This window comes from Phasianus colchicus, chromosome 1 (genome assembly GCF_987193195.1).
Source record: "Phasianus colchicus chromosome 1, bPhaCol1.hap1.1, whole genome shotgun sequence".
Classification (NCBI taxonomy): domain Eukaryota; kingdom Metazoa; phylum Chordata; class Aves; order Galliformes; family Phasianidae; genus Phasianus; species Phasianus colchicus.
In genome coordinates, this window is record NC_143436.1 from 46529330 (window position 1) to 46541841 (window position 12512).

Here is a 12512-nt window from a genome sequence, read left to right on the forward strand (position 1 = left end):
ACAGAGTTTGAGGACGTACCAAAATAAGGACTTACCTCAATGAGTACACAATAATGGAAAGATGTCAATACAATTATAGATATATTACTTTTAAGAAAATTTTTGTTTTAAATGTGTAATGTCAAAGAGAATGAAATCCTATATAAAGCTATATAAATTCTTTTTATTGCCTTAAACACTTAAAGGTTATCAAAAGCAAAAAGAAAGACTCCATTTGATTAAATGTAGTTGAGTCAGGTCCAATGGTCAAAAGAAAGGTGGGTTTTTTTTTTTGAAAGCTTTAAATCTTATAGCTCCTGATTATTAAGTTATCTGAAATTCTTCTGTCAGAACAGAAAAGTGGAAAGCTCACTAGAATACTCACTTTTACATTGTGCATACTCATGATGTTACCACAGTCATCCATGTACTGCTTCAGATCCTTGTCCTGTCAAAAGATGATTACTTTTCAGTAAAATTATGGACAACAGATTATGTGAGCATCATCTTTTATTACAAGAAGTCTTTCATCAGAAAACTTGAGTTTTTTGAAGTTCAGTATTTGGTAAAACAAACAAACAAACAAACAAACAAACAAAACAACCAAAACACAGAAGTCTGACCATGGAGAAAACTGTCTTTTCCAGAGGGCAAAACCACCCAAGCTTTCCATCAAGCTGCATTATCCTAGATAGTGTTACTTGTTATTTCTTTACCTTCCACCCAGTGAGTTCCACAATTTGTTTTTTGGTTTTTTTTTTTTTCTGTTAAGTGAAACTGCTACATTCTCCACTTACATTGGAAGTACATTTTTTTCAATCCTCTTATTATGTTTACATACGCATATATATGTGATGCTATACAAAAATATCATTAAAGATTCAGTGAGAAAGCAAAAAGTATACAACGGAAAAGTAAACTGTGAAATGAGAGATGTAACTGTGGATATTTGCTTTATAAGAGTGCTACAAAAAGATGGAATGCGAAGTTGTATACTTCAAAGTATGTTTTTTTCCTAATTATAAAATCACAGAATATCCTGACTTGAAAGGGACCCAAAACGTTTGTTGAGTCCACACAGGACCACTCAAAATTCAAACCCTATGTCAAGAAGTGTTTGGACAACTCTGAACTCCATCAGGTCTGTGACCACTGCCGTGGTCACTGCACTGGGGAGCCCACTCCAGTGCCTGATCATCCTCTGGTGAGGAGCCTTTTCCTGACATACAACCTTACTCTCCACTGACTCAGCTCCATGCTGTTTCCTTGGGTCCTGTTGCTGTCACTAGAAAGCAGAGCTCAGAGCTGTCCCCTCCACCCACCTTGTGAGGAGCTGTGAGCTGCCATAAAGGCCTCCCCTCAGCTCCTCTTCTCTGAGCTGAACAAACCAAGGAACCTAACCTGCTCCCCATATGCAATGCCCTCTAGACCTTTCACCACCTTTCACCTCCTTTGGAAGCTCTCTAATAACTTTATGTCCTTCTTATAAGTGTGGTGCCCAAACCTGCACCCAGTACTTGAGGTCTGCCTGGCTGACAGTGCTGTGCCTGGTGCATCCCAGGATACAGTTGGCCCTTTTGGCTGCCAGGGCACCCTGCTGAACCCCCATGTTCAACCAGAGCCCCCATACCCTTTTCTGTGTGGCTGCTCTCCAGCCTTTCATCTCCCACCCTGTAAATGTATTCAGGGTTGCTCCATCCCAGGTACAGAATCCAGCCCTTGCTCTTGTTAATCTTCATGAGTTGGTGATTGTCCAACCCTTTAATTTGTCAATATCTCTGTGTATGGCCTCTCTACCCTCGAGGGTGTCAAAAGCTCCACCTAATTTACTATCATCTGTCTTAAGAGACTAAGACCATTTGCAAAAGTTGTGAAAAAATCCCTGTGAGATAACAGCATAATTATCCTTTAATAGTTACTGAATTTGGTATGAGTTGGTATGAATCAGAACAGTATCTGCCAATTTACAGCGCTCTGAGAACTGAATACAGCTGTATAATTTTCAGTCTAATAAGTCTATAAGCAGGATAAAAATAGAGTATTAAAAAAATATATATATTTGCTGTCTTTGTGTTACTCAGTATTTTTAAGGAAATCAATGGAATATAAAGCTCACTAGTTGTTTTAAAGGCTTACCAGATATTCGAAAACAAGAGTCAAAGACTTGTCTGTGTGAACAATGTCATGTAACGTAACAATGTTCGCATGCTTCAGGTCTTTTAATAATGACACTGCAAAGAAGAATTTTAAATGTAAAGCAAATTAATGACAAAAACAAAAGATGCAATAAATGCATTTCTAATAAGTTCACACGTGTAAGTTAATTTTTTCAAAAAAATTAAAAAGCTATTTTTAAGACCATAATATTCATACTGCATTAATTTAATCCAAGTAAAGGAAATGTATTTAATCAAAATATCACGCACATTTAGGTAAAAAAATGTAATTATTTCCTATACAGTACTGTTTGAGCAGAAGCAGTCATTTCATACAATGTATTCTGAATCCCTAAAAATGACTAGTATTAGTCTAATTCAGTATAAATTCATTCATTTCTAATACTATGCTTGAAAACACAAACATCCCCCATATCGTTTGAAACATTAACTCTTAACATGGCTAAGATTAAAATTTTCCTCATCAAAACAAGTATCAGTTTTTTTTAACATCCCATATAGCTGATATATTTCCAAGCACTAACAATGCTTAAGTCAAAAAGAAAGCTGGAAGTATCTGATATTCTGAAGAGTTACAAAAGTTTTCACCTTCTCTTATGGCTGTACAAGGCGCTCCCTCTTCGTGCTCCAAGCGAATTTCTTTCAGAGCCACCAGGTTCTCTGTCAATTTACTTCTCCCCTTATAAACTGTTGCATAAGTACCCTACAAAATGGGAAAAGAAGTTGCTTCTTCATTGAAAGATCAAAAAGAAAAGAAACTTCCATCTAAGGTTGAAATAGCTTTCATCTGGGCTAAGACTAGCTTTTCCTTTTTTTTTTTTTTTAAGAGAGGTTAAACTAGAAAAATATTTTGTAAACATCTGAACACACAGAAGACAACAAGGGATGCATATACTTACTAACTGAAATTACACAAAAAGATGTACACCACGTACCTACCTTGATCAACTTGTACTAAGTTCACTGCTGCTATAATTTATCACTTTAAACAGCCGCAAGTATGAGCCTGCAGTTGTGAGTTTACAGTCAGGAGGGATACTGATGTTTTACAGTCTGACAGTGACAGCACAAGGAGTAACGGCCTTAAACTAAAAGGCAGTAGGTTCAGATGAGAAATAAGGAAGAAATTCTCTACTCACAGGGTTGTGAGGCACTGGAACAGAGAAAAGGTTGCACAGAGAAGCTGTGGATGCCCCATCCCTGGAGATGTTCCAAGGCCACGTTGAATGGGGCCCTAGGCAACCTCTTCTAGTGTCTGATTTAGTGGCTGGCAACCCTGTCCAGAGGAACTGGAACTAGATGGTGTTTAAGATCTCTTCCAGCACAAGTCATTCTATGAGTCTATGATTAAAACTATCTCAGGTATGGGTATACTGTGCTTCAGTTAAGTTTCCAATGGCAGCTGACAAATTCTATCACTATTTTTAGAAATACATAATTCCTTCTGGTCATTGTTTCTTGTAATTGCTAAGTGTTTTACATGAGAATGTTTTGGGAAGAGAACAAGTCAAAGTTTTATTTTTGCTGACATACTGAACACGAATATCATGAACTTCATCTTTTTCAGTTTTTGCAGACAATAAAAGACTCAAACACAACAAGAAATTCCAACAAAACAGTAAGCATAACTAACATCATGAATTGCAAGAGGAAGAAACAAGTTACAGAAAGTGCCTTACATTACCACAGATACATCCTGTACTTTCCATTACACTTTGTAACATCAGTGGGATAAAATGCACAGTTAGGACTTGATAGCTACTAGATTAATGTTTCTCCAGAGCTGGGCCTAGTGAGGTACCTAACAAGTACTAGAGAAAAAAAAAAAGTGTTTGGGAATGAGAATGCTGCAAATGGAGGACTAACTGCAATATTCACACTATGATTGCTTCTGTAACATTCTGTGTGTCCCATCTGTATCCTTCTTTGATACTGCTGGTCACTCTCAAACTGATCCCTCCTGAATCCTGTATTTTCTCTGAAAATCACTGGCTGGTTGAGAGATAAGCCACATTACTGCCCTCCCAAAAGGAAAGGCAAATAAAAATATTACTTAAATCGTGCCCTTCCCCAACTCAGTGATGCTTTTCCTGTTCTTTTTATTATTATATATGCACAGAACATTTCTGTGGTAGTGGCACTGGCATGCAATGTCAAATGTTCGATTTACTGCAAAGAGGAATTGAACAGATATCTCCAAGGTTATAGAGATTTTCAGTTAACGCTGATATCAATTTCACATAAATCACTGCTTTCAGATCATAGAATCACAAAATGGCTGAGACTGGATGGGATCTCTGGAAGTCATTTGGTCCAGCCCCCTTAATCCAAGCAGAGACACCCAGAGGAGATAGTTTAGGACCACATCCAGATGGTTTTTGTAGATCACCAAAGAAGGGGACTCCAAAACCTCTCTGGGTACCCTCTGCAAGTGCTCAGTCATCTACCCAATAATGAAATGTAAGCAAAGGAGGAATCATTTCAAAAGAAATCTATACATACCTCTCCAAGTTTTTCTAACTTGATATAGGTTTCCATTTTTCCAAATCCAATTTCTGACTGCAAAGAAAATAAATGAAAATTGACCAAAAAAACCCCACCAAAACTGACACCTTTATTCATTTAATCATCTGCCGTTTACATAATTTAATCAACGAACTGAATTTTCTTTCAGAAAAATATCTGACAGTATTACAGCAAACTTCAAGAAATCCAGTTATTTTAAAAATGATTCAGCATATTATGATACAAAAGCATCCAAGCCTAATATTCAGACAGTTAGTCTACTGCATATCCTGGGAAAACTACCCCCACTTTACCTACCTGCAAATTGTCCTCGCTCTTCTGATCTGATTACTAATGAGCCTATTATACTTAAGGCACAGAAGTCATCTCAATTCCATCCTTTCCCTTGGCTAGCATATCCATATGCAGCTGCTTCTTTCAAACTAATTTTCATTATTTATTTTCTCTTTACAAATACATGGAAAACAACGAAGATCTCTGCTGCTGGTCTCCTCTTCCATTCTGACCTCTCAAAGCCTTTCCAGTCTAACACTCCACCAGTAAAATCCTTAAACATCATCCCTCCATGAACGTCAGCTTTTTTTTTTTCAACAATTTACATTTCATGGCTCCTAATTTCAAGACTTCAAGTATTTTATTTGGATCTATTCACCTTCTTTATTTTTGGTCAAAGACTTACCCCTATAATGCATGTCAAGACAGCTTATCTGTCTATGCCTTTGGAAGACAGCCTCAAAGATCATTATTTTCTTTCCATTTAAACCCATTGTTACTCTCATATTTAATAGTCATCTATTAAAGTTCTTTCTGTTTAAGACCATTCTCAGTTACTCCAAATTTTTATATTGCTCTTACAGCATAAGAATGTTGAAATCAGATATAAAATATGACACTTTTAAAACTGATTTACAAAGTGCATGTAGCCTGTAGCATGCCAAAATCCCCCCCACTGGTTTCATGAGGATTTGCCTTACAGACAAACGAACACACTGTAACACAAAAAAGCCAAGTTTTCTATCATCACCTCCTCCTTCCACTTCCACACATAGTATTTCTTTCTAAGGAAAGATACTCTGATCCCTGACTGGTTTCAGCAATTATATCCAGAGGTCAGAGAAAGTTGATTTGCTCCTAAAATCCAAAGGATGTTAGACTGTATGTTATATCACTGTGCAACACAAATACTGTTGACTGGACTAAGACCTGACAGCAACATACTACGACGGTAGTGACAAAAATACCCCTGTTCATTTTCAGAACGTGAAAACACAAAGTAAATTTAAGACCTTGTCTACAAATGCTTTTGACATATCCAAGAGAAAAAATGGGCACGTAATTCAGTTAACATGAAAGTACAAAGAGTAATTCTCGTTTCTTAAATTAGTGTTAAGATTGAACTATTTTAATGCTGCACAAGGATATTTTAGCATCAAGCTCATATAAAAGCAAAGTTGATACTGACAATTCTTACTACTCCAGTGAGATTTTAAATGTCCCATTTAATGCAGGAATAATGTTAGTAAAGTAAACATTATGTTTCCAAAGTGTATTTTGACCTACAGATATATTGTGAAGTGGTATCAGAATTAAAAGATAGAACTCTGAATTGAAAGGAGATAATAAATGAGACCTTGAACCCATTAGTCTTATTATTGCCAGAAAATTGGAAATAAAACTTCAAAGCCTGATTTCTTAGAATCTTTAATACTAACAACTTCTGAAAAACAAAAAATTTCTGATGTAGAAATCATCTGCTCGTCTTCATTTACCCAGAAACACTGACAGATTCTATTTACGGTCTCTTATTTACAGAGGTTCGTGCATAAGAGAAGCATCTTTACTGCTGTGAATGCAATACTGTACCAGTATACACAAAATGAAATTACCATAAAAGCTCATTTTTCCAAAGAAACTGACCAGACCTAAAGCATAACAAGTTCTCAATAATTTTTGCTGTTTTTCTATTTTGATACCTACTAAGCCTTGAAGAGAGACATGCATTTTAAAGCAGCAAACAATATTCACATATTGTAAATACTAGCCTGCTAGCAAGCTTTCAGTGACAATCTCAGAATAATTATTCTAGGTTATTTTGAAATAATGAGAGAACAATGCAGAGAACCCAGCACTGGTGGCAGATTTAACTTGGGCCTTCAAGCCCTGAAAATCATTTTCATAATTCAAAACAAAACAACCTTGTGACAGGAAGTTGATTCCATACACAGATCATATTCATTAGAGGGCAGTGTTTTTCTTTCATTCTTCTAGAATGGAAAGAGGAGGGGACTCAACAGCTCAATGTTAAAAGAGCAACAAAAATAAGATACACGGGGAACTCCACTTGCCTTCAAATATTACATTCCACCACCAAAAAGGCTCTATTGAAAGGTACTTCAGTACAGTAACTTCTGAGAAGATTCTGGAAAATACAGTCCCCTATTCAATGCTACATGAGTAAGTAAGTAGTTTAAAGCTTGCTACATTACTACTACTTCCAGTGCTTTGATCCAATCATCCCTTCTTTTAATAATGTTCTTGCAAAAGATAACATGCAGATCAGGGCTTTAGTAAACCACAACTTAATTACAATCAAATAATGGCTAAAATTGAATGGCCTTTGCAAAAAGAAGAAAAATCTAGTTTTTGGACTATTTCAAGGTTGTGCATATTTAACATTTAACCAGGATCTCTGGTATTTTTAGCAGTATGTAGGAATCCTCCTTCTGCCGTTCACAAAGAAATAACTCAATAAAAAGATATACCTGAAAAGGTAAATAAGAATTTATTTATTAATATTCTTATGAATTCATATACGGTTCTCAAAAAACACAATCATTTCAACAGCAAATTTGAGAAAGAAAAATTGTTAAAAAATACAGAAAGAAAAGTGAATAGCTGTCTTCACATTATGCTACTTTAGAGCCCTCCTACTCTGTGACAAGACACACACTATGGACCTAAGTCTAGAGATGCTCTTGGATCAAATGATCATCACAGTTCAAAACAGTGTACTGTTGGATGTACTACAGCAGTAAAATTTAGCCACAGGTTTCAACAGCTCAAGATCCTCACAGGATGAAATGACAGGGAAAAGTTTGCAGAAGAGAGAAGGGAAAGAGAATGAAAGGAAAGCATGTTGTTTAAGTGGATTTTTAAGGTGCTCAGTACACACCAAATTGCCCTGTCCTTCAGGACATAGAAGTCAAGGTGCAAATGAAGTTGAATTACATTTCTAGTATACAGGGACATCTGCATTAAATGGAATCTTAAGACCCAGGAGGTCAAGGAGATGCATTACACTTACTAGAGATGCTCTACGAGATCGTCTGCTCATGGGCTGATCAAACGGCGGGCTGTTAATCTGTAACTTTTCAAGATAGCCATCGGGTATCCTGATATCAGCAGGCAGGGACAAACGCTTGTTCAAATCCTGCAGTAAGTAACATTAAAAAGAGAAGTGTCAAGTATAATTCAGGATTTCCTAAAGCATATTTTTACACTGGTTGGTGTTATCGTTACTATGGCGTTACCGCTTAAAACTGAAATATGAAGCTGAAATGAAGTTGTTTTTAAAACCACACTCTCTTCTAATTATACTTCAAGTTGTTTAATAAAAAATCAAACTTACTTTAACAAAACAAGAAGAATGAAATACTAAAATGTAATTAACTGCATTGTGGACACATCCGTTGACTTTACTAGAACACTTACAAATACCTGGAATGCTGGAAAATAAGAATTTAAAGAGTAGTTAACACATTTATTTTGATATTACAATTACAGTAACAAGATACCACCACAATTCAAAATATATTACTTTCTCTGATCAATGAAGGTTATAAACTTCTAGATTCTAATAACAGTGACAACCCCGTTCTGTTCCCCTCAGCCTTGGCCATGTGTTTCTACTCGTGTCTTTGCAGCAGCTTTGAACTATTTCAGCATGCTAAATCACTGAGAAACTATCTCACACAAAGTGCGTAGCTTCCTGCCAACGCTGTGCTCAAAAAAGGTTCAGTGTAAGGTCAGAAAAGCTCACAGCCTGAACATGGGGCAAAGGAGACAGCAGGGCAATCCCAGGAAGCCAGCAGCTAAATTGGCTTAGGCTGCCAAAGAACTGGATCATCAGACTTCTCAGGACTTGAGATCTGAGTAGACAACTTACTAAGCTTTCAGCGTTGGCTCTGTATTTGATCCACGTCTATGTATGATCTGTATGTGTACCCGGAACACGAGCTGAGTAAAAAATGTAATTTAAAATATATTAAAGAATAAGTTTATTTGTGCAATTAACTGAATTTCAGGCAGGACAGAAGTGCTAACTCACAACCCCTTCAACCTCCAAAGTGATTGACCTACATGTGCTATTTCACTACAGCCACCACATACAGACCAATTTTTGGAGAGCTGTCAAGAAAGGTTTAACTTCTGGCATTTGACCCTCTTGTTTTTCTTTCACCCCTCATACCTGCTTCAGCATAGAGCACAAAGTCTCTGTTAGTTTCTGCTTTGTTGCTCAACAGTAGCCTCTCTGCAAAACTGGAAAATTCAGTGTCTGCATTTTGTACTCTGTACATAATTTTCAAATTGGAACAACAGTATTCAAACAAAAGGAGTACTGTTCACAGAATGGTAGCTTTGACCAACATTTTGAAGATCAATTAAAAGAAAACAAAAAGATCCCTCACTTTTGGCAGCTTACCATTTCTTTACTAATTTTCAACTTTGGCATTTCAAAAATGTTAAAACATTGGCAATGCTAAAAGTGCCTATGTGGTTTTGGGAATAGTGGAGGAACTAATTAATTATAATGAGAGCAAGCTGTAATCCTTCAGTAAAGCTGTATTTTCCACTAAAGAAGTTTCCTTCTTTTCGATGAGCTCTGCTATTATTTTTGTAACAGGCAACTCAAATTCAGTAGAACTTGAGTCATCTGAAGAGAGAACTGCCCTACTCCCCCATTTCTGAGGGTTTCAGATTATTAAAAATTTTTTAATAAATTCACAAAAAAGCTTTTCACCCTAATATTCATTGTATTCTTCAGAAAATTCAGGTAGCTCATCAAAACAGATGAGCACAAAGGAAAAAACTGGATCATCTCACTGTAGTGGGAACCCTTGCAACTGCTGGAACAGTCAGGAATGCCAAGAAAAGGACCAGTATCAGCCTCTACTCCACCTTCTTATGATTCCAGATCCCAATGCTGAGAACATAAACCGAAACAGAAATTCCAAGCCAAGAGAAGGAAAGAACACTGGTTTGTTTTTAATGCAAGTTGCTGAACACAGTAGATATCATCATTATCCTATATGTCCCACAGCAAAATAGCTCTCCCTTACTCCTAGCTATTATCACTACAACAATCTGTTGCAGTGTTCTTATTACTGTTCTTTCTTTCTTCTTAGCACTTCTTTGATAATAAGAATTTTAATAGCATCTGTTTATAGGAGTACTCAAATTATGGACCACAATTCAAAGGCCTCATGGAATACTGAACTGACTGTACCCACAGCTATCAGTCTGTATCTTCGCCCACAGCCCTCATCTTTGAGGTAACAGAAGTGGTGCTTCACAGCTAGATCCACAGCCCTGAAGAAGCATTTCCAAGCATACAAAGTTGATCAGTATGTGGGAAAAACAAAGCCAAGGTATCCTTAAGCTCTGACAACACCTTGAAAAATACGCCCTTACTGTACACAAGGCCTGCTGTCAATAAACACACACTTTTCCAAATGGAGAGGAAAGGAAAGGAAACATATCTAAGGTTCTTTGTAGCTCTTACAAATTTGTTAGTTTGGCCACTATAAAAACTGGAGACGACATTTTAAGTACCAGAAAATATTACAATGGCAGCTAGCACTTACATATAAGCACCCTCTTTTCACTGTTTGTAAAAGCTCCAGCAGTGGCACTACTGCAATAAGTAATTGCAAAACTCCCCATGACTTACTCCAGAGATGCCATGTGACATCCTCAGCTCTCAAATGACCTTAAGCTGCAACCCTGTATTTTGTGCTCCACAGTGCGTAACACAAATATTGTTTTGAATATAAGGACTTAATGATGTAAAGGCTAAAACTTGATCCAGTTAGCAAAAAAACCCCTAATCAACAACAATCTACTTTAGGCACACAACAGCCCCCTGTGAGCTTCTTTAAAAAACATTAACAGAACCTTATGGAAACAGCAGAGAGAAGATTTCTTCAGGAGCAAGATATCTGTTTTCAAATATAATTTCAGTGCTTCTGATACATAGACTTAAAACTCTCTTCCCCCTCCCCTAGCTTACTATTTTTTGCTAAAGCGTAACATTTCGGCATATCATATATATACAAAAACGAAACAAAAACAAAAACCGTATCTGTTCTCCTTAAGTTTGTAGAGCTGAAGAAAGTCTCTTTTCTATATGGAAACAAAATGACTTCATGGAAACTAAAGCAGGCACTTTACAGATATTTTCTCTATAACAATCTGCACTGCACTTCTATTTGTTATACACATATTTGGCTGTGTTGAAATGTCTACTAAGCCACGATGTTTTTTTAATCCTTATATTAAAATCGTTACCTACCACAGCCAGAAGCCTTTCATGGCACCAATGTTTGAAAGATCATATATATAGTTCGACAAAGTCTTTTCAGCATTGTAATTATCCTTTACTTAACTACCTAATATAGACAAAATTAAAGAAAGTCACTTAGATTGCAAACCCAAATGGCTGAAAGGAATTAATGTATTTTGTCTGCCTGAGTCACCTTAATCCTTCCCAGTTTTTGTAACAATTGAAGCAATCACCTCATTAGGGAAAAAAAAAAAAAAGCCATCATAATTAAATGCTGCAGTGCAACATGAAGTGGGATCCATCAGGTGTGCAAATAAGCACATCTCCTACTGGCTAAGTAGGAAAGCTGAAAACTGATTTCGATACAGCTAAAAAACTCACTTAAGAGATGATAAAAAGAAGTCCAAGAGCAACCCTACCAGTCAAGTGCAAGCCTTAACAGCTCACAGACAGGGATGTGACGTGGAGGCAACTCGCTGGCTGCCAGCAGCCAGACATGCCTGCTGCCCTGGGCCGGATGTGTGTCGGCCACACGCTCAGCACCCACACCAGCAGGATGGAGAGAAAACAGAAGGAAGGTGAGCAGACTTGTGGATCGCGGGACCGCTGCTTTAATAAGGGAAGCAAAAGCTGTGTGCACAAACAAAATGAAAGAAGTAATTCATCTGCTGCTGTCTGCCGGCAGGCAGATGTCCAGCCACTTCCTGGAAAGCTGGGCTTCAGCTTGCCTAGTGGCTGCTGGAGAGCAAAGACAAACACCGTGACCACAAACGTCCTCTTTCCTCCTCCTTTCCCCGACCTTTTTACACAGAGCACAATGCAAACAACACAGAAAATCCCCACAGTCAGCTGTCCCACCATGCCCTGTCCCAGCTCTCACCCACCCAGCGCTGACTTGCTGTAAGGGGCAGCGTGGGGAACTGAGACAGTCCTGACATTGTGCCAGCAGGGCTCAGCACCTGCCCCAAACCCACCGGGCTACTGCCTCCATGTCAGCCAGCGGCACAGCTACTGTGCAGTTCCACAGACAGGGGCTGCTGTGATGGAAGCAGCCTCCACTCATCCCAGCCCAGCACACCCACAAGGCAGCATTATGTACAAGGCAAAGAGGGCTGCTGAGGGAAGGCAGCCTGCTCTTCTCTCACGGGGCTGTACGGAACAGGGCAGCCAAACCTCAAGCCTGTGCATTAGACACAGTCGCCATCTTCACTCCCTCATGCCACTCCTGCAGCTGTACCTAGACGTGCCCATTAACAGCCCTGTTACTT

At 37.9% G+C, this 12512-nt stretch overlaps 1 protein-coding gene across 4 annotated transcripts in view; it reads right to left on the reverse strand.

The window, feature by feature from the left end:
• The window catches only part of CDK17 (cyclin dependent kinase 17), an 88378-nt gene that overhangs the window by 9896 nt on the left and 65970 nt on the right, over positions 1 to 12512 (reverse strand). For all 4 annotated transcript variants that reach the window (XM_090140096.1, XM_031600427.2, XM_090140098.1 and 1 more), the window contains 5 exons: positions 7987 to 8112; positions 4659 to 4715; positions 2745 to 2859; positions 2116 to 2210; positions 365 to 427 (listed from right to left, as the gene is read on the reverse strand). In XM_090140096.1, coding sequence (XP_089996222.1) covers positions 365 to 427; positions 2116 to 2210; positions 2745 to 2859; positions 4659 to 4715; positions 7987 to 8112 — 456 coding nt within the window. The remainder of the gene's footprint in view (positions 1 to 364; positions 428 to 2115; positions 2211 to 2744; positions 2860 to 4658; positions 4716 to 7986; positions 8113 to 12512) is intronic.